Raw genomic sequence first — 22,559 nt, 5'->3', positions numbered from 1 at the left:
CAGGTGCTGTGGGGAAGGGAAGGAGGTAAGACGACGAGGGGGATGGAGAGGGGGACGAGGGGGAGAGGAAGGAAGGGGCTCAGTCTGGGAAGGCCTCCTGGAGGAGGTGAGCTCTCAACAGGGCCTTGAAGGGAGGAAGACGGCTAGCTTGGCGGATGGGCAGAGGGAGGGCATTCCAGGCCCGGGGGTCGATGGCGGGACAGGCGAGAACGAGGTACGGTGAGGAGATTAGCGGCAGAGGAGCGGAGGGTGCGGGCTGGGCTGGAGAAGGAGAGAAGGGAGGTGAGGTAGGAGGGGGCGAGGGGATGGACAGCCTTGAAGCCCAGGGTGAGGAGTTTCTGCCTGATAATCGGGTGGGGGGCTTTGACCCCACTGGCCAACGGTCTGGGCTCCTTTCGGCTTCGGTTAACACTGGTGGTTCTCTTCCCCGCCGCCTCTCTCACGGCCGCTGGCACCGCAAGCGAATGGGCCTAAACTCGCTCTCTTTGAAGCCGACACCCCGCGGCGGGGGCAGGCGGAGTCCGCCCCGAATTAGATGAAAACCCGCCCCCGGGAGGCGGAGAGGGGCGGGCCGGGCGGCCGGCAGCCAACGGACCGCCGCCCTCCCTCAGTCTCGGGAAAGATCCGGGCCTCCGGGAGCCCGGTCCCGCCCCGCCAGAGGACGAAAGCGTCGCTTGCGCGGTCGAGAGGGGCTTCCCGGCGGGCTCCCCTGCTCCCAATGGATCCACAACGGGAAAATGGTGGGGACTCGCCGCTGGCCGCCGCCCACGCACGCTTCCAAGACGGCGACTACGAGACAGCCGAGCGGCTGTATTCGCAGTACATCTGCCGGTGCTCCAGCGCCGGCGGCGTCGCCCCCGTCCCCCGAGCCGTCCACGGAAAGCGGTAAAACTTGCCAGGGGGGAGCCTAACCGGACTTCCTTGGCCCTGGGAGGCGGGGCTGGGGAGATTCAGTGCGTGCGATCGATCGTATTTATTGAGCGCTTTACTCTGCGCAGGCCACCGTATTACGCGCGTGGGACAGTAATAATAATAATAATAATAATAATGATAATGATGGCATTTGTTAAGCGCTTACTATGTGCAAAGCACTGTTCTAAGCGCTGGGGAGGTTACAAGGTGATCAGGTTGTCCCACAGGGGGCTCACAGTCTTAAACCCCATTTGACAGATGAGGGAACTGAGGCCCAGTGAAGTGACTTGCCCAAAGTCACACAGCTGACAGTTGGAGGAGCTGGGATTTGAACCCGTGACCTCTGACTCCAAAGCCCGGGCTCTTTCCAGTGAGCCACGCTGCTTCTATAAGATAATTCTCTAATTATCTAATACAATACAATATTGTATTGTACAATACAATACCCCCGGCCCACGTCATCCCCCGGGCCTGGAATGCCCTCCCTCTGCCCATCCGCCAAGCTATCTCTCTTCTTCCCTTCAAGGCCCTCCTGAGAGCTCACCTCCTCCAGGAGGCCTTCCCAGGCTGAGCCCCTCCCTTCCTCTCCCCCTCTCCATCCCCCCATCTTACCTCCTTCCCTTCCTCACAGCACCTGTATATATGTGTATATGTTTGTACATATTTATTACTCTATTTATTTATTTTACTTGTACATATCTATTCTATTTATTTTATTTTGTTAGTATGTTTGGTTTTGTTCTCTGTCTCCCCCTTTTAGACCGTGAGCCCACTGTTGGGTAGGGACTGTCTCTATATGTTGCCAATTTGTACTTCCCAAGCGCTTAGTACAGTGCTCTGCACATAGTAAGCGCTCAGTAAATACGATTGATGATGATGAAATAGAGTAATAAATATGTACAAACATATATACAGATATACAGATGCTGTGGGGAAGGGAAGGAGGTAAGACGGGGGGGGATGGAGAGGAGGATGAGGGGGAGAGGAAGGAAGGAAGGGGCTCAGTCTGGGAAGGCCTCCTGGAGGAGATGAGCTCTCAGCAGGGCCTTGAAGGGAGGAAGAGAGCTAGCTTGGCAGATGTTGGGAGGGAGGGCATTCCAGGCCAGGGGGATGATGTGGGCCAGGGGTCGACGGTGGGACAGGCAAGAACGAGGCACGGTGAGGAGATTAGCAGCAGAGGAACGGAGGGTGCGGGCTGGGCTGGAGAAGAAGAGAAAGGAGGTGAGGTAGGAGGGGGTGAGGTGATGGACAGCCTTGAAGCCGAGGGTGAGGAGTTTCTGCCTGATGCTTAGGTTGATTGGTAGCCACTGGAGATTTTTGAGGAGGGGAGTAACATGCCCAGAGCGTTTCTGGACAAAGACAATCCGGGCAGCGGCGTGAAGTATGGATTGAAGTGGGGAGAGACACGAGGATGGGAGATCAGAGAGGAGGCTGATGCAGTAGTCCAGACGGGATAGGATGAGAGCTTGAACGAGCAGGGTAGCGGTTTGGATAGAGAGGAAAGGGCGGATCTTGGCAGCGTTGCGGAGGTGAGACCGGCAGGTTTTGGTGATGGCTTGGATGTGAGGGGTGAAAGAGAGAGCGGAGTCGAGGATGACACCAAGGTTGCGGGCTTGTGAGATGGGAAGGATGGTAGTGCTGTCAACAGTGATGGGAAAGTCAGGGAGAGGGCAGGGTTTGGGAGGGAAGACAAGGAGTTCAGTCTTGGACATATTGAGTTTTAGATGGCGGGCGGACATCCAGATGGAGATGTCCTGAAGGCAGGAGGAGATGCGAGCCTAGAGGGAAGGGGTGAGAGCAGGGGCAGAGATGTAGATTTGGGTGTCATCAGCGTAGAGATGATAGTTGAAGCCGTGGGAGTGAATGAGGTCACCAAGGGAGTGAGTGTAGATCGAGAATGAAGGGGACCGAGAACTGAACTTTGGGGAACCCCCACAGTAAGGGGATGGGAGCGGGAGGAGGAGCCTGCAAAAGAAACTGAGAATGAACAACTGGAGAGATAAGAGGAGAACCAGGAGAGGACGGAGTCTGTGAAGCCAAGGTTGGATAGCGTGTTGAGGAGAAGGGGGTGGTCCACAGTGTCGAAGGCAGCTGAGAGGTCGAGGAGGATTAAGATAGAATTCCCTCAACCATTTCCACTTTAGCACTTTTGCCATCACCTAAGAAGGTAGATACTCACCCCATAGACATGCATCCATTGCTTTCTCCTATCTATAACTGATTTTAGGATCTGTCACTCATGCTAGATTGTGAGCTCCTTGAGCACAGGGATCATGTCTTCTACTTTACTCTTTCAAGTGTGTAGTAATAACTGTGGTATTTGTTAAATACTTACTATGTGTGAAGCACTGGAGTAGATGCAAGATTATCAGGTTGGTTACAGTCCCTGTCCCAAACAGGGCTGATAATCCAAAAGGGAGGGAGAACAATCAATTAACCAATGGTTTTTAATGAGCACTTACTGTGGGCAGTGCACTGTACTAAGCACTTGGGAGAGTAAGGTACTAAGTGTTTTGGGGTTTTTTGGTATTTGTTGAGCACTTATTGTGTGTCAAGCATTGTTCTAAGTGCTGGGGTAGATACAGGCTAATCAGGTTGGACACAGTCCCTGTCCCACATGGGGTTCACGGTCTTAATCCCCATTTTACAGATGAGGTAATATGAGGTATAGAGAAGTTAAGTGACTTGCCCAAGGTCACGCGACAGACAAGTGGCAGAGACGGGAATAGAACCCAGGTCCTTCTGACGCCCAGGCCTGTGCTCTATCTACTAGAGCACAGCTTCCAGTGTTGGCAGGCATGTACCCTGGCAACAAGGTGCTTTCAGTCTAGAGGGAGGAGTTAACAGTCTAGAAGGTGATCAGTATGTTTTAGTGGAAAGAGCCTGGGAGTCAGAGGATCTGAGTTCTAATCCCCGCCCTGTCACTTGTCTGCTGTATGACCTTGGGCAAGTCACTTTTCTGCTCCTCTAGGGCACTGCACACACTAAGCACCCAATAAATACTATTCTTTTTTTTTGCCAATGTTTGAGCTCAGCCTTATGTCAGTGGGGATTTAAACACAGCCAGGACATTTTTGAAAACAACATTTTGGGAAACAGACCCTGCCTCTGAGCCAGATAAAAGACGTTGGTTGACCGACTGACCAATTGCTTTTTGTTCCCAATTCTGTTCTGTCACTTTGCTACCACCTAGGGTGGGCTCTTGTCAGAGAGAGGAGGACATAATAAGAACCCAGAACGCCTAGATAGCAGCTGTCAATTAAGCAGTCTTGCCTGCCAATCAGAAAGCATTCTCTGTCTCTTAGGAAAAAATACTCTCCCTGCCTTATCCTATCCAAGCACTGTACTAAGCGCTTGGGAAGTACAAATCGACAACATATAGAGATGGCCCCTACCCAACAGTGGGCTCACAGTCTAGAAGGAGGAGACAGACAACAAAACAAGTAGACAGGTGTCAGTACCATCAGAATAATCAATTTCTAATCCATTTCATGCTACTCTACTAAATTATGCACTCGATAAATGAATGAATGAAATCATCCCACAATAAACTTAACAAATTATTGTGTAATACTGGTGGAACTTTAAGAGGATGTGGGTTCTAGTCCTGGCTCTAGACTTGTCTGCTGTGTGACCGTGGGCAAGTTACTTAACTTCTCTGTGCCTCAGGTACCTCATCTGTAAAATGGGGATTAAGGCTGTGAGCCCCACATGGGACAACCTGATCACCTTGTATGTACCCTAGTGCTTAGAACAGTGCTTGACATGTAGTAAGCGCATAACAAATACCATAATAATAATTATTATTATTATTAAGATGCACATAACTTCTCCAAATGGAAACAGCATTAATTTCTTAAATCTTTGCTTTTCTTATTTTTAATTAAAAGTCAGCTACCGCAGATAAAGTTTGTGTCTTTTAAGAAACTACATTTGATCAGCTTAAATGTTTTTCTCATCTTAACTTTCTATATACCTATACTGCACTTTGTGAAGTTCTATTTCCCATGCTGATTTATTAATTGGATTTTTCTCTTTTGGTTTAAGCAAATGCACCCCTGAGGATTTGGCTACTGCTTTTAACAACAGGGGGCAAATCAAATATTTCAAGGTCGATTTTGATGAAGCTATTGATGACTACTCATCTGCCATAGAGGCCCAACCCAACTTTGAGGTCCCATATTATAACAGAGGATTGATCTTATATAGACTGGGTAAGAAAAACACATATTCCAATCTTGTATGTTGATTTTCCCTGGTCCCACATTCCCCAGTTCTGCTGATGATTGATTTTGTGGAGGACATGGGTCAGGCTTTTCTAGTCTTTTAGTGGCTTCATTAAATGGGGCTAGCACAATTTTGCAGGATATTTTTGCTGGGAAGATGACTTAATAGTACACAAGAGCCTCAAATCCGCCAAACAATCACTCCCCCCCGCCCCAACTTCAAAGCCCTACTGAAGGTGCACCTCCTCCAAGAGGCCTTTCATTCCAGACTTATTTCCACACTAAGCCCCCTTTGCTTTCCTCCCCCTTCCCCAGGCCCTGCCACCCCACAGAATTTATGTATGTATGTATATATCTATAATTATATTTATTCATTATTGATGCCTGTTTACTTGTTTTGGTTTCATTCATTCAGTCATATTTATTGAGCACTTACTGTGTGCAGAGCACTGTACTAAGCGCTTGGGAAGTACAAGTTGGCAACATATAGAGACGGTCCCTACCCAACAGTGGGCTCACAGTCTAGAAGGGGGAGACAGAGAACAAAACAAAACATATTAACAAAATAAAATAAATATGTACAAATAAAATAAATAGAGTAATAAATACGTAATAATTTACGTATTTATTTCCAGACTAAGATTTATTTCCAGACTTAGTTCCACACTACGCCCCCTTTGCTTTCCTCCCCCTCCCCCAGGCCCTGCCACCCCACAGCATTTATGTATATATGTATATATCTATAATTATATTTATTCATTATTGATGCCTGTTTACTTGTTTTGATGTCATTCATTCAATCGTATTTATTGAGTGCTTACTGTGTGCAGAGCACTGTACAAGTTGGAAGTACAAGTTGGCAACTTATAGAGACGGTCCCTACCCAGCAGTGGGCTCACAGTCTAGAAGGGGGAGACAGAGAACAAAACAAAACATATTAACAAAATAAAATAAATAGAGTAATAAATACATACATACATATATACAGGTGCTGTGGGGAGGGGAAGGAGGTAAGGCGGGGGGGATGGAGGGCGGAGGAGGGGGAGAGGAAGGAGGGAGCTCAGTCTGGGAAGGCCTCCTGGAGGAGGTGAGCTCTCAGTAAGGCCTTGAAGGGAGGAAGAGAGCTAGCTTGGCGGATGTGTGGAGGGAGGGCATTCCAGGCCAGGGGGATGACGTGGGCCGGGAGTCGACGGTGGGATAGGCGAGAACGAGGCACGGTGAGGAGATTAGCGGCAGAGGAGCAGAGGGTGCGGGCTGGGCTGGAGAAGGAGAGAAGGGAGGTGAGGAGAAGGGGGCGAGGTGATGGAGAGCCTTGAAGCCGAGGGTAAGGAGTTTCTGCCTGATGCGTAGGTTGATTGGTAGCCACTTGAGATTTTTGAGGAGGGGAGTAACATACCCAGAGCGTTTCTGGACAAAGACAGTTCGGGCAGTGGCGTGAAGTATGGATTGAAGTCGGGAGAGACAGGAAGATGGGAGATTGGAGAGGAGGCTGATACAGTAATCCAGACGGGATAGGATGAGAGCTTGAACAAGCAGGGTAGCGGTTTGTATGGAGAGGAAAGGTTGGATCTTGGCAGCGTTGCGGAGGTGAGACCGCCAGGTTTTGGTGACGGCTTGGATGTGAGGGGTGAACGAGAGAGCAGAGTCGAGGATGACACCAATTTTGCGGGCTTGTGAGACGGGAAGGATGGTAGTGCCATCAACAGTGATGGGAAAGTCAGGGAGAGGGCAGGGTGTGGGAGGGAAGACAAGGAGTTCAGTCTTGGACATGTTGAGTTTTAGGTGGCGGGCAGACATCCAGATGGAGATTTCTTGAAGGCAGGAGGAGATGCAAGCCTGGAGGGAGGGAGAGAGAGCAGGGGCAGAGATGTAGATTTGGGTGTCATCAGCGTAGAGATGATAGTTGAAGCCGTGGGAACGAATGAGGTCACCAAGGGAGTGAGTGTAGATCGAGAACAGAAGGGGACCAGGAACTGAATCTTGAGGAACCCCTACAGTAAAGGGATGGGAGGGGGAAGAGGAGCCTGCAAAGAGACTGAGAATGAATGGCCAGAGAGATAAGAGGAGAACCAGGAGAGGATGGAGTCTGTGAAGCCAAGGTTGGATAGCGTGTTGAGGAGAAGGGGGTGGTCCACAGTGTCGAAGGCAGCTGAGAGGTCAAGGAGGATTAGGATAGAGTATGAGCCATTGGATTTGGCAAGCAGGATGTCATTGGTGATCTTTGAGAGGGCAGTTTCCATGGAATGTAGGGGATGGAAGCCAGATTGGAGGGGGTCGAGGAGAGAGTTGGCATTGAGTTGTCCCATCTTCCCCACCCCACCCCCGCAGACTGTAAGCCCATTGTGGGCAGGGATTGTTTCCCTTTATTGCTACATTGTACTTTCTAAGTGCTTAGTACATTGCTCTGCACACAGTAAGCGCTGAGTAAATACGATTGAATGAATGAATGAAAAGAGCCAATTTAACCCTCAGTGGGTTAAGTGCTGAGCAGACAGAATTCAGATGTCCCATCAAATGACAGAAAGTATTTCAGATTTTTCCAGGTCTCAACCTTGCCTTCCACCTTCCTATCAGTGCTTAGAACGGTGCTTGGCACATAGTAAACGCTTAACAAATGCCATTATTGTTATTATTATCATTGCCGTGGAGGCCCTCAAGGCATTCCCCAGTGCCTGGGCCAGCTGGAAGCGAAGTGAGGACAGTGTAGCCATTAGCAAGCTTAGACTACATCTATCAGTTGGATGGGCTCCTGAGCCATTCAGAAGTCAGGTGGCAAAACCAAACCCTATCTCCTGAAACTTCAGGTCAGTCATTCAATACGTGGTATGTGTTTATCCTCATCAACACCAATGGTATTTATCAAACACCTACTGTGTGCAGAGCACTGTACCAAGACTTGGGAGAGTACAATATAACAGAGTTGGTAGACATGTTCCCTGCCCACAGTGAGCTTACAGTCTAGAGGGGAAGACATTCATATAAATAAATAATTTATAATATATAATTTGAGTACTTACTGTGTGCAGAATGCTGTACTGAGAACTTGGGAGAGTACAATAAAGTAGATATGATCTCCATCTTCAAGTGGCTCACATTCCAGCAGAGGAGGTGGATGTTAAATTACAGAGAGGGAAAGCACCACAATACAAGGCTGTAGACACAGGTAGTCTGGAGGTGGGAGTTGAGGTGAGTACCTAAGTGCTTAGTGTGTACGGTCTCAAGTGCTTAGGTGATGATGCAGTAGGAAGGGAAGCTAGAGGGTTGTGAGATTAGTCAGGGAAGTGTTCCCAGAGGAGCTGTGATTTTTATTTTAGTATGGTTTTGAAGATGGGGAGAATGGAGACATTTCAGATATGAAGTGGGAGAAAGGGCATGAATGAGGGCTTGATTGTGCGAGAAATGAGATCAAGGTACAGTGAATAGGTTGTTAAGGGAGCAAAGTGTACAAGTTGGATTGCAGTGAGAGAGGTGTGGCAGTTGGCATGGTGGCAGTTTGGACTAATCAGTTGTATTTATTGAGCATTTACTGTGTGAAGAGTAGTGTACTAAACACTTAGAAGAGTACACTGTAGCAGAGTTGATAGGTACATTCCCCATCCACCATGAGCTCAAAGTGTAGAAGGGGAGTGAGGCATTAATATAAATAAATAAATTATAGACATGTACATAAGTGCCATGGAAGGAGTGAATAAAGGGAGGAAATCAGGGTGACACAGAAGGGAATGGAAAAAATGGTAATGAGGGCTTAGGGAAGGCCTCTTGGAGGAGATTTCATTCATTCAGTCGTATTTATTGAGCACTTACTGTGTGCAGAGTGCTTAGTAAAGCGCTTAAGGAGATGAGCTTAAGATGAGGAGATGTGCCTACAATAAGCTTTGAAGGTGGGGAGAGCAGTTATCTGTCGGATTTGAGGATGGAGGGTGTTCCAGGCCAGAAGCAGGATATGGGCACAAGGTCCATGGTGAGACAGATGAGATCAAGGTACAGTGAGTAGGTTGGCATTAGAGGAGGAAGTGTGCAGGCCAGGTTGTAGTGAGAGAGCAGCAAGCTGATGTAAGAGGGGGTAAGATGATGGAGTGCTTTAAAGCTGATGGTAAGGAGTCTGATGTGGAAGTGATGGGCAACCACTGGAGGTTCTTGAGTAGTTGGAGAAACGTGGACTGAACATTTTTGTGGAAAAATGAGCCAGGCAGCAGAGTGAAGTATGAACTGGACTGGGGAGATACAGGAGGCAAGGAGGTCGTCATGGAGGCTGAAACTAGTAATCAAGGCAGTAAGTGCTTGGATTAACAGGGTAGCAGTTTGAATAGAGAGACAAGGGTGGAGTTGAGCGATGTTGTGAAGGTTGAATCAAAAGAAATTAGGGATAGATTGACTATGTGGTTGAATGAGAGAGATGAGACAAGGATAACACCAAGGTTATGGGCTTGTGATACAGTAAGATTGATTGTGTTGTCTATAGTGATGGGAAAGTCAGGGGGAGGACAGGGTTTGGGTGGAAAGATAAGGAGGTCTGTTTATGACATGTTAACTTTGAGGTGTTGGTGGGACATCCAAGTAGAGATATTTTGAAGGCAAGAAGAAATGTGAGACTGCAGAGATGGAGAGGGATCAGGGTTGGAGATGTAGATTTGGGAATCATCTGTATAGAGATGGTAATTGACACCCTGGGAGGGAGTGAGAATAGAAGTGGACCGAAAAGTGGATCGAGAGGAAGGAGCAGATCGTGGAGATGCCGTGAAAATAGAACAAACAGGATTTGGTGATTGACTGAATAAGCATGTGGGTTGAAAGAGAGAGATGAGTTAAAAATAAAGCCTAGGTTGTGGGCTTATTAGGCAGAGAGAATGGTGATGGTGTCAGTAGTGATGGGAAAGTCCAGGGGAGGAGATGGTTTGACTGGGAAGATGAAGAATTCAGTTTTGGACATATTGAGTTTGAGGTGTCGATGGGACATTCAGGTAGAGATTTATTGAAGGCTGGTCTAAATGTGAGATTGCAGAGAAGAGGGGTCAGGGCTGAAGATACAAAGAAGGGAGTCTTCCATGTAGGGATGCCATTTGAAGCTGTAGACATGAATGAGTTCTCCAAAGGAGTGAGTGTATATGGAAAATACAAGGGGACCCGGAACCGAGCCCTGAGGGAGTCTCACATTTAAGAGACGGGAGGCCAAGGAAGAGCCTATGAAAGACTGAGTAGTGCCCAGAAAGATAGAACCAGGAGAGGAACATGTCAGGGAAGTTAAAGTTAGTGTTTCCAGGAGTAGGGAGTGTCCTTATTTGAGGTACAGTAAAATCTTTGTTATCTAGTATGTTGATGGACTGGTGGTTAGTCAAAAATTCTGCTTAACTATAAGATAGTGCTGCCCAGGGATGGGTGTTAAATCAATATAAATGCCTAACGAAAGTCTCAGAATTGGGAATTCAGTCTCTACAGAAGCCTGAGAATGGATTGCAAAGAGTGGTCATCAGTGGGGCGAGGGAGCCGACTACTGTACTTTTTCCCCTTATCATATCCACCTTAAATGTCTATCATTCTTAATCCTGTCTTCCCACCAGCTGTGAAGCTCTTAGTAGCTTTCATTCCTAACAGAAGTCCTCAATGGTATTAGAGAGCCGGAGGATGCTGAGAACTTTACTAACCCCACAAGAAGACTCCAACCTCTCCCAATCTCTGTCAATTTCTGCTGGCTGAAAGCATTTCCCATGGGGAAATCAGTCTGACCAGAGAGCACTAGTATTGAGGAATGTTCAAAATGCTGCCTTCTATAGAGTTTGCCACTTGGTAAAGGTTTCTTTGTTATTTTTTACGGTATTTGTTGAATGCTTACTATGTACTGTAAGCAAGCGCTGTACTAAGCACTGGGGTAGGTAAGTTACTCAGGTTGGTTACAGTCCGTGCCCCACACGAGGCTCACAGTCTCAGTCCTCATTTTACAGATGAAGTAACTAAGGCAGAGAAGTTGTGACCTTCCCAAGGTCATATAGATGAGGCAGAGTTAGGACTAGAACCCAGGTCCTTCTGACTCCCAGGCCAGTGCCCTGTCCACTAGTGCTTTTCTAGTTCAATTAATACAGTTTTTTGCTGAATATTAAAAATGGGTATAAACTTAAGTTCATTTTTCTTTGTTGAAATTTTGCTGAATTTTTTGATACTGTGATATTATGCTTTTAAAACAATTTAAATACCAATGACGTCACAGTAAACAAAAATCCATTGTTAGGGACAATGAAACTGTGTGACTACTCTAGTAAAAGCACTTCTTTGGAGCCTTTTTGAAAGAACAAACTTAGCTTGGGAGTCAGCAACAGCATGAAGGAGGTGAACAGATATTGAGTTATATGCCAGAGATTTAGATAAGAAAATGTTTAATATTTTTCCTCTTTTCTGGGGTTGGGACGTGTCAATGGGACAGGACAGTATGATGAAGCTCTGAGAGATTTCAGAAAAGTATTAGATCTAAACCCTGGATTTCAAGATGCTACCGTGAGTTTAAAACAGACTATTCTAGACAAAGAAGAAAAACAAAGACGAAGCTATTGAAAGTTCCAACTCAAGTGAACTCTTTATTGTTTCCTTCATCTGATTTCATTACTTTTTGAATTAATCAAAAGTCTGAAAATGTGTATGCACAGTATGATTGTAAAACAAATTATTAGAATAACTGTTATCAATTTGGAAAAAAGTTATTGCTTTTTTTTGTTATACCTTAAGTTATACCTTATTTTTAAAAAATGTGTTATAAAGAAATAGTTGAAATTAAAGGTCTAATTAAAATGTATGGTATTTTATTTAACAAATTAGCATGAGTTCAGCACATCAGTTAATTCAAATTGAAGTTAATACTTATATTTTGAAATTTATAATTAAATATTTGGGTCTCATGGTTTTGTGCTTCATTTTTCCCAGATGAAAACTGTTCCATAAATAAAAGATGACCTTTTAAAAATCGTTTCTTAATACTCAATCTACCCCTCTCAGAATCGCACACGGAGAGTTTCTAGTACTCTGCCAGTCTCGGCCACAGGAGGGAGAGAGAAGCAGAGGCATACCCATTCTGTTCCTAGCTTGGGCAGCGGCTAGCTAGCAGAAGGCAATCTGCTACAAGTCAAAACTCACCTGTGCTGGGCAGCCGCGGCATGGGAGAGAGTCAAGGGTGAAGACTCAAGTTTACTGGGCAGAAGAAGGCAATGGTAAACCACTTCCGTATTTTTACCAAGAAAACTCTATGGATACACTACCAGAACGATTGCAGATGGAGGTGGGGCGTTCTGGGAGAGATGTATATCCATGGAGTTGCCGTGGGTTGGAAGTGACTCAACAGCATAAGACAGGACAGTGCTCAATCTATCCTATTCAAGGATGATGGACAATCTAGTATGTAAGCTACACAGTAAACTCCCTGAGGCTAGAGATCATATCTACCAAATCTATTATACTCTCCCAAGAGCTTAATGCAGTGCTCTGCCAACAGTAAGTGCTCAATTGATTGTTAGAAAGTAACTGAATTCTTTGAATATGATAAATATCATATCTACCTTAAAGTTCTATCAATCTTAAATATCATTCGTTAAAAAAATACATCTTCCATGTATTTTTATAGGGAGAGCCAGGCACTTTACAGAACACCTTAATAGAGTGCAAGAGCGTGGACATGGACTAGTTCTTGAAGGTGCTTCTTGAACTTGTCTTTTTATTAGGATAAATCAGTCAATCAGTGGCATTTACTGAGGGCAGAGCACTTCACTAAGCACCTGGGAGTTCCCTTTTAGCCTGGAGCTCCCTCCCCTTCCTATCGTTTAAACCATCATTCACCCTACCTTCAAAGCCTCATTAAATGCATATCTCTTCCAAGAGGTCTTCCCTGAGTCCTCATCTCCTCTACTCCCTCTCCCTTCTGCATTGCCCTTGGCTTTGGATTTGTACCCTTTATTCACTCCACCCTCAGCTCCACAGCACTTATGTAGAAATCTGTAATGTATTTTAATGTCTCCCTCCCCCATAGACTGGGCAGGAACATGTCTACCAACTCCGTTACATTGAACTCTCCCAAGTCAGTGCTCTGCACACAGAAAGTTTTCAGTGAATACAATTAGTTGATTGACTGGAAGATACAGTACATTTTTCCCACCCACAAGGATTTTATAGTCTAGATAGGCAGGCGTTAAAATAAATTATAGACATGTACGTAAGTGCTGTGGAGCCAAGAGTGGAGTTAATATCAAGTGTGTAAAGGAACAGCATAAGACAAGACAAAAAGTACAGATCCAAGTGCATAAGCAACATAGAAGGGCAAGGGTGTAGGAAATGAAGGCTTAGTCTGGGAAGGCCTCAGAGATGTGATTTAAATGAGGCTTTGAAAGTGGGGAAAATTGTGGTCTGTCCATGTGGAGGTGGATGTGCAAATACTGGAGGTTCTTGAGGAATGAGGAGATGTGGATTGAGCTGTTTTGAGAAAAATGATTCAGGCAGCAGAGTGGAGTGGGGCAATGCAGGAGCCAGGGAGGTCAGCAAGGAGGCTAATGCAGTAATCAAGGTGGGGTATGATAAGTGCTTATATCAACATAATAACAATTTGGATGGAAAGAGTGGATTTTAGCCATGTAAAAATAAATTGTTAAATCAATAGCATTTTATTGAGCACCTCTAGAGTGCAGAGGACTGAACTAAATGTTGGGGAATGTCCCAGTGGTCAAGGAGTTTATATAATGTAAAGGAGGATACAGAAAGACAAACTATATATAACTACTAGGGAAAGGCTACAGGGATAAATGCAAGTAACTGCTGAGGGGAGGTGTAAAAATGTAAGTTCTAAGGCTGACTGTTGGATTGACTAACCTGGGAAGGAGATTAATTGTAGAGTATCTGCTGAAGGAGGTAGGGTTTCAGGATATCTGAGGGTGGGGAGAGTTGTGGATTTGACTGGGGAAGAAGTTTGAGCCAGGGTTCAGAAGGCTTGGAGTCAAGAGCAAGATACAGTAGAACATTAGCCTGCGAGGAGTGAAGAGTGCTGGTTGAGGTGTGGCGGTCCAGAGAGCTGATGAGAGGGATAGAGCTGATGGGGTACCTTGATTTATTCATTCAATCGTATTTATTGAGCACTTACTGTGTGCAGAGCACTGTACTAAGTGCTTGGGAAGTACAAGTTGGCAATGTATAGAGACAGTCCCTACCCAACAGCAGGCTCACAGTCTAGAAGGGGGAGACAGACAACAAAACAAAACATATTAACAAAATAAAATAAATAGAATAAATATGTACAAATGAAATAGATTAATAAATACATACAAACATATATACAGGTGGTGTGGGGAGGGAAGGAGGTAAGGCTGGGGGGAGGGGAGAGGAAGGAGGGGGCTCAGTCTGGGAAGGCCTCCTGGAGGAGGTGAGCCCTCAGTAGGGCTTTGAAGGGAGGAAGAGAGCTAGCTTGGCGGATGTGCGGAGGGAGGGCATTCCAGGCCAGGGGGATGACGTGGGCCGGGGGTCGACGGCGGGACAGGCAAGAATGAGGCATGGTGAGGAGATTAGCGGCAGAGGAGCGGTGGGTGCAGGCTGGGCAGTAGAAAGACAGAAGGGAGGTGAGGTAGGAGGGGGCGAGGTGATGGAGAGCCTTGAAGCCGAGGGCGAGGAGTTTTTGCCTGATGACAATGCTCAGGAGTCTCTAATACAGAGAAATGGGTAACCATTGGAGGCGTTAGGGGAGTGGCAAGATGGGTACTGGGTTACAGTAAGTGGTGTAGACTGAAGAAGTGTCAGGGAGGAGGAATATAGTCCAGTTGGAATATGACAAGAGCCTCTTTAGAGCTGGTGGGGAAGGGATTGATCCAGGGAATATGGAGGGCGATCCAGCAGGTTTAAACACGACCAAGTTAGAAGTAACATGGTGAAGAGGAAGCAGATGAATGCAGTTAGTGATTAGGTGCGGGAGAGACACCACAAGGAGAGGTTGTGTTTTACTGGGAAGCCACCGGGACCTAGTGGAAAGAGCATCGGCCCAGGAGACAGAGGACCTGGGATCTAATTTCTCTTCTGCTGTTTGTCTTCTGTGTGAACTCGGGCAAGTCACTTCTCAGAGTCTCAGGTTCCCCTCATCTGTAAAATGGGGATTCAATACCTGTCCTCCTTCCTGCTTAAATTGTGAGCTTCATGTGGGACAGGAACTGTGTCCAATCTGATTAGCATGTATCTACCCCAGTGCTCAGTACATAGTAAGTGCTTAACAAATATACTCATTATTATTATTATTATCATTACTGGTGCATTAGCTAGGTCCCCCTGCAAGTTCCTCAGTCTCTCAGCCTCAAGCCAGGGGTCATGAATATCACATGACAGATGTTGGGGTCAAAGGAGTTGGACTTGAATTTACCATCAGGGTGGCAAATGACTTTATGGATAAGGTGGCAGGAGGATATTGTCCGTGAACCCCAGGTGAGACAGGGACTGTGTCCAACCTTATTTGCTTGTATGCACCCCAGCACTTAGTACAGTGCCTTGCAGACGGTAAGCACTTAACAAATACAATTATTATTATTTTTATTATAAAGGAAGACAGTGACACTTCATCAACTCTTAGAGGCAACAGAAGTGATGATGGGGCGTATTTCAGTCAGAAACAAGGGTATGCCAGCCCAGCAGGCATTGCACAGTTACAGCCTTTATTATGTGCAATAACTTTAGTCAAAAGTAATTGAGCACTTTCCTTATGAAGGGCAAGAAGCTATTAATTTTCCGTTCAGCGTCCTGCATTGTTATTGATATTGAGGCCACATTTATGTGGGCAGGAGTAGGACTCAGAAACCTCTTAGAGCTCAGCTATCAGCCCCCAAAAGCACAGCACAGCTCTGGAACCCTAATGAATTCCTGTGCCTTTCATGGCCTAGGGCCATAACCATGAGACAGTGGCAGTGATTTACTGGAGGAATTGTTGCGGGTACCATCTGGGAAACATTGCTCTGCACACAGTAAGAGGGCTCAATAAATAGAATTGTGGCCATTGAAGTACTTTCTATGTGCAAAGTTCTGTATTAAGCACTGGGGTAGATACAATATAATCAGGTCAGACACAGTTCCTGTTCCACATGAGGCTCAGTCTAAATGGGAGGGAGAACAGGCATTGAATCTTCATTTTACAGATGAGGAAACTGAGGCCCACAGGTGGTAAGTGACTTGCCCTAGGTCACACAGCAGGCAAGTGACAGAGCTGGGATATGAACCCAGGTTCTCTGACTCCCAGTCCCATTTCTTCAGATATGTGGAATGCTGGGGGCCTTAAGACCCAATAAATTCCCAATGGCTCAGCTTGAGGAAAATTCCTAGGGGGTTACACATGAAAGCTTGCCAGGCTTAGTACAGGTGATGCCTATAGGGGGTTTGGCCAAAAAGATCCCTAAGCCCAAGGTCCCCACTCCCCCCAAAAAAAGTTAAAAATAGGAGAACCCTCAAAAGAGCCCTAGCCCCCATCAGGGCTAGGGAAATATCTATTGGAAACAGAGTTGGCCTGCTTAGGTAAGTTCTTAATGCTCCCATTTTTTTAGGCTAGGTGGGGTATGGACAGTCCCTGTCTCAGCATGGTGGTTTCATGTCTTTTATGTCAATTGGGACTTCTGACTTGACATGATGAAATAAGAAATTTGGTATTTGAAGGAAGATGGGAAACTGGCAATATAATAATTATGGTATCTGTTAAGCACTTACTATGTGCCAGACACAGTGCGAAATGCTGGGGTCAATACAAGCTAATCAGGTTGGACACAGTCCATGTCCTAAGTGGGGCTCAGAGTCTCGATCCTCATTTTACAGATGAGGCCATTAAGGCACAGAGAAGTTAAGTGACTTGCCTAAGGTCACACAGAAAACGAGTGGTGGAGTCGGGATTAGGACTCATGACCCTCTGACTCCCAGGGCCATACTCTATCCACTACGCCATGCTGCTTCTACTACACCATGCTGCCATATTTAGGTATCCCATGACTTGGTTTTTGTGTATTTTAATGGTCACTTTTTTAATCAAAAAGCTGATCTAAGACAATGGCAGAGAGTTATGTTTTTACTGTGCAGACAGCAGAAGACAGATAACAGAAGACATGTTATTCTGGAGAAAGCGCCTCCCTGGAGCTACTATGAACCGGAAACAACTTGACGGCATTCGATGATGATGAATGGTTGGACAGCAGCTACTGCAGTGGAATTTTAAGGGACAGTGCAATGGGAGAGATAGTGCAAAGTGTCTTCTCTCCTGAAAAGGCAATGGTGGGGGGACGGAGGGACGTACATGGGAAGGAGCCCAGGTGCTGTGGCAGGGAAGCTACCAAAGGAATAATACAATGGAAAAATAGTAAACACCGAAGGGAGACTTTTACTGACATTCCAAAAACCTTTAAGAATCAGCAATGTTGAATCCAGTGGGAAGGGTCTGCTGTAGTGGAAACCAACAGAACTTTTCATATATGAACAAACTACACCTGGATGGGAAATGGGACATGGTGTAGTTGGCCCTGCATAAAAAACAAAGGGTAAAATTGATCTGAAGTTTAGTACTAATAACTGTGGTATTTGTAAAACACTTAAAATGTACTAAGCCCTGGGGTAGATACAATACAAGCAGATGGGATGCAGTCCCTATTCCATGGGGCTCTTGACTGTATGATAGTGTCTGCTAATTCTGTTGTGCTGTGCCCTCCCAATTGCTTAGTATGGTGTTCTGCACATAGTAAGATCTCAGTAAATGCCACAATCTAAGGGAGAGAGCACACATTAATAAAAATAATAGGTTATTAAGCACTTACTGTGTGTCAAGCACTGTTCCAAGGGCTGGGGGTAGATACAAAATTCAGCAAGTTAGACACAATCCTTGTCCCACATGGGATGCTCAGTATAAGTATGAGGCAGAACAGGTATTTAATTCCCATTCCAGAGAAGTTAAGTGACTTGTTCAAGGTAACACAGCAGAGCAGGGATTATAGCCCAAGTCTCCTGACCTCTAATCCTGTGCTCTTTCCACTAGGGCAGCACTAGCAAGTAGAAGCAGTGTGGCCTAGTGGATAGAGCACGGGCCTAGGAGTTTGAAAAATCTGGGTTCTGATCCCAACTCTGCCACTTGTCTGTTGTATGACCTTGGGCCAGTCATTTCTCTCTCCCTCAGTTACCACATCTGCAAAATGGGGATTAAGCCCCATATGGGACATGGACTGAATCCAACCTGATTAGCTTGTACCTACCCCAACAGTTAGTACAGTGCCTGGCACACAGTAAACACTTAAATGCCATAAAAGGTATTGCTCAAGAAATGAGAGATAAACTTCCATGTGGCTAGAGGCTTTTGGACATTCTAAGCCAAGGAGTTGTGATCCAAAGATGAAGTTTCAAATTGAGAACTCTTGGTAAAGCTTGCCCCTAGAATCAGTGTTTTGTGGAGCAACGGAGGAGACTAGAAAGCAATGAACAGCAGCTTGACTTTAGTACAGTACCTGGCACATAGTAGGTGCTTAACAAATACCCTTAAGAAAAAAAACTGGTTCATACATGTTTCAGCACCTACTGCTAATTCTAGAAACATTCACCACTGACCATTGTGCTATTGCTGTACGTCTTGATGTCAACTCTATTATTTTGTCTAGAACTCCCAAGCAGCGTGGCTCAGTGAAAAGAGAAGCAGCATGGTTCAGTGGAAAGAGCACAGGCTTTGGAGTCAGAGGTCATGGGTTCAAATCCTGGCTCTGCCAATTGTCAGCTGTGTGACTTTGGTCAAGTCACTTAACTTCTCTGTGCCTCAGTTCCCTCATCTATAAAATGGGGATTAAGACTGTGAGCCCCACATGGGATACCCTGATCACCTTGTATCCCCCCCAATGCTTAGAACAGTGCAAATGCCATCATTATTATTACAATGTATCCTTGAGAGTTACTAGGGGGTGGGAGTGAAACTTCCTCCATCTTTTATCTTCTGATTAAGTAAAGGATATGGCTCTGCTACTGTCCACTCCACTCCTCTGCATTTCACATGTGTTGAACAGATATCAGGAAAGTAGGGAGGCAGTAATGTAAATGCTTCTTTCAAATATTGTATGTCTACATAAAAATACATTATATTGTTAACTGGTGTAGTGGGGTTTTAACGCTTAGAAATGGAAGAAAACCGAGTGAGCTTACTCTAGATCGTAAACTCCTTGAGAGCAGGGATCATGGCTACTAATTCTGTCGTACACTCCCAAGTGTTTACCACAGTGGCATGCTAAACTAGTGCATCTTTAGTTAATGTTAGATAACTAATCCCAGTGTATTTACAGACAGTCAGTAAATACCACTGATTGCTTATTCTTTAGTATTGTAGACAATCCCCCTCTCAGGGTCACACCTGGAGAGTTCCCAGTTCCCTACCAGTCTTGACTATGGCAGGGAGAATCAGACAGAGGCATATCCATTCCATTCCTAGCTTGGGTAGTGGCTAGCAAGTGAAAGACAATCTGCTACAAGTCAAAACTCACCTGTTCTGGGCAGCAGCAGGAGAGAATCAAGGGCCAAGACTCAAGTTTACTGCGTGGAAGGAGGCAGTGGTAAACCACTTCATATTTTTACCAAGAAAAGTCTATGGATACACTACCAGAACGGTTGCAGAGATGGGGCGTTCTGGGAGAGATGTGTCCATGGCGTTTCTATGAGTATAAGATGACTAGAAAGCATAAGACAAGAACAGCAGCTTATTGTAGTCCAAGCACTTTTATTCCCACTTCCTCTTGGGAGGCCCCAGCACAGATGCATGGGCCTTTTATTGTTTTGTCCATTTACATATTCAGGGGTAGCCTGGACTCTTGGGGGTGGAGGGGAGCATGCCCTCAGACCTGGGGTACCTAGATGCCTCCTGCCTGGTTCCTCGGGGAGCTGGAATCTCCCACTCCTCCACTGGTCGCTGTGGGTGTGCTTTTCGCTGAAAGCCTGGGTTCTGCCTGACCAGGTGACCAGCATGGTGCAAGTGTAAGTGGATGATTTCTGTGCTTCAGAAAGTGGCTGGGAGAAAATCCAGCTCCAGTGCATTGTAGGAAATTAAGCAACACTAATACTGGGCCAGACCCACAGTCTACCTAGTCTAGGATTCTGCCTCTGACAAAGCCAAGAATCAATGGGATAGTTGTGCATCTTAACATTAAGAATCTTTAAGCATTATGTTTTAAGATGTATATATAAAGTAAAATGGGCTGCCAGTACAGGCATGCACACTCAACTCCCTTCTGAAGCCCCCAATAGAATCACAATCACATATCTACAATCAATAAAACTTTTCTTTTGCATCCATCATTCCCAAAACACAGGCATCAACATATAGAGAATGGAGAGGGATGAACATTCAAGAGGCAAAGTTGGAGCATTTCTCTGGGAAACACCCAAGTCATTATCCTGAACTTATTTTGTGCTTACAAAAGTTAATAGCTGACAAATTAAGCTCCCCCTTTTCCAAAATGGATAGTCTCTAGTTCCCTAAAACCTAAAGTCAATGACTTATAGTCCAATGGTGGATTTCTATCAATCAGTGGTATTTACTGAGTGTTTACTGTATACTCTAAACATGCAGTGATGATGTTTAAATGTAATCTTTTAGGATTAATATTATCCCCAATTATCATCATCATCATCAATCGTATTTATTGAGCGCTTACTGTGTGCAGAGCAAAGAGCTTGGGTTTTTATCCTATAAGCACTTTATCTGGCATCTTGCACTCTGGGAATTGAGGGATGGGGAAACCACTTTCAATACAATGCAGCTCATTTGAAGGACAAAGAAATCATTATTCACTACATGTAGTTTTCAGTCAGCCATTATTCTAAACTGCACTAGACTAGAGAAAGGTATAATAGGGTCTCAATGACTGACATTATTAATGGGTCAAACAGCCAAAATAGTTTTTAATTTGTCCATTATTACACAGATGCAATTTGTTAAATATCACTTGTGCTTCCAGATAGCTACTTGTCCAGATTTAAGCTGGGGGAGGCAGTAACTCCCCTAGAGAAGGACCCAGGGCTCACTCAAGCTGGGCAATGGAGCTTTAGAGGCTCTTGGAAACAAAGTGCCCAGCATGAATTTGGCGCAGTCAATCAATCAGTCTTACAACTTACCTGGATTCTATTTCATAAAGCATCCATCGCTGGGTAAAAAGATAAAAAGGGACAACCAGAAGCCAAAACAAGACCCCTGGGCTTCCTCTCCCAAAGGCCTCAGAGTAGCCCTTGTATTAAGTAGCATTTGTTTTAAGTGGAGAAAATAACCCAGACCTAACTGCTTTGTGTGATAAAAACGACCCCACATCATCTTCTCTTCCTCCCAAATGTTATGTGGGTCATTTGAACAGGAGTCTTTCCAAGACAACTATGGAGCTCAATGAAAAACACAGCCATCTAAGGTGAGCATAGGATGGGACAGTCCCTGGCACCACAGAAAGTGGATTAGAGAGTGTAAGAACAGGTGCATTACCACAAGTTTTAGTGGGTCAGGCCCCTTAAAGGCTAAAACCCCGAGAATGTTTCAACACCAGGAGAGCCATAAACTGAGGGCTGGTGAGGGCGGCAGGAGATGGGGAGGTTTAAGAGCTTTAAACAAGATCAAGATTCAGCCTGCAAATGTAAGGAGATCGGAAGGAGCCCAGGTAGAGATGTCCATTCTGTTCATGGGCTTCACTAATATAGGCCACCACCACTCCATTGGGATCATGCAAGCTTCTTCTGTAGGTGCCGGTGTCCCCAAGTTCCAAAACAAGGCTGTACCGGGGTACAAACTTCACCAGCGTTTCTGGGCTTAGAAGCTAGAAGAGAATCACAGCAGAAGAGGAATGAATTTCTGTTCCAGACAGGAATGGACTTACATAACACTGAGTAGAGCTCTCTGGCTGGGCTTTAAGTGTGGTGGAGGCTGGCTGCCTTCTAAAAACCACCAAAATTTTAAAAAGGGCATTTAATCATGTTTGAGGGGAAAATGCCACATTAACACTCCAAGAACTCATCAGACCTCCATGCCTCAAGACAAACCAGTGACCAGTATACTCAGGATGTATTAAGTGGTGATTTTCACGTACACAACCCTTGATAGCTATATTAGAAGTTACATTTTGTTCCAGTCCTCTATATGACAAGTGAAACTGGTCTCTGGTATTATGCAACTCCTCATCCCACCTTGGCTTACATGAGAATGACTGTAACAGGTTTCTTTTGACACTGGCAAATTATTAAAATTTTACCCCATTTTTCATTGGGCTTTGTTTTTCTTTTTAAGATGAAATAAGTACTGGCACATTTTTCCAATTAACTTCCTTTAGCAACGCTATGGAGAGAAGATTGAAACAGTTGACAATATTCCTCTCCTGGGATCGATCATCAATAATTAAGGAAATAGTAGCCAAGAAATATGCCTAAGATTAATTTTAGGAAGACTAG

General features: G+C 45.3%; 2 protein-coding genes and 1 non-coding gene across 3 annotated transcripts in view; 2 read left to right on the top strand and 1 right to left on the bottom strand.

Annotated features, from left to right (window-relative positions):
• The first annotated feature begins 604 nt into the window (after positions 1–604).
• Positions 605–12,014, top strand: TTC32 (tetratricopeptide repeat domain 32). Its single transcript, XM_038751437.1, has 3 exons — positions 605–885; positions 4,960–5,126; positions 11,554–12,014. The coding sequence occupies exons 1-3, from the start codon at positions 719–721 to the stop codon at positions 11,679–11,681; spliced, it is 462 nt and encodes a 153-aa protein (XP_038607365.1). The 5' UTR covers positions 605–718; the 3' UTR covers positions 11,682–12,014.
• A 95-nt stretch (positions 12,015–12,109) lies between these two features.
• LOC119932706 lies at positions 12,110–12,247 on the top strand. Its single transcript, XR_005452446.1, has one exon. It is a non-coding gene; the product is annotated as a small nucleolar RNA SNORA7 (small nucleolar RNA).
• A 7,587-nt stretch (positions 12,248–19,834) lies between these two features.
• Positions 19,835–22,559, bottom strand: part of LOC119932183 (adipocyte plasma membrane associated protein) — a 44,493-nt gene continuing 41,768 nt past the window's right edge. Inside the window, exon 9 of the mRNA XM_038751127.1 lies at positions 19,835–21,931. Coding sequence (XP_038607055.1) covers positions 21,722–21,931 — 210 coding nt within the window. The 3' untranslated portion in view covers positions 19,835–21,721. The remainder of the gene's footprint in view (positions 21,932–22,559) is intronic.

This window comes from Tachyglossus aculeatus, chromosome 9 (genome assembly GCF_015852505.1).
Source record: "Tachyglossus aculeatus isolate mTacAcu1 chromosome 9, mTacAcu1.pri, whole genome shotgun sequence".
NCBI classification, from domain to species: Eukaryota; Metazoa; Chordata; class Mammalia; order Monotremata; family Tachyglossidae; genus Tachyglossus; species Tachyglossus aculeatus.
This window is presented reverse-complemented; position numbering and strand designations above follow the sequence as displayed.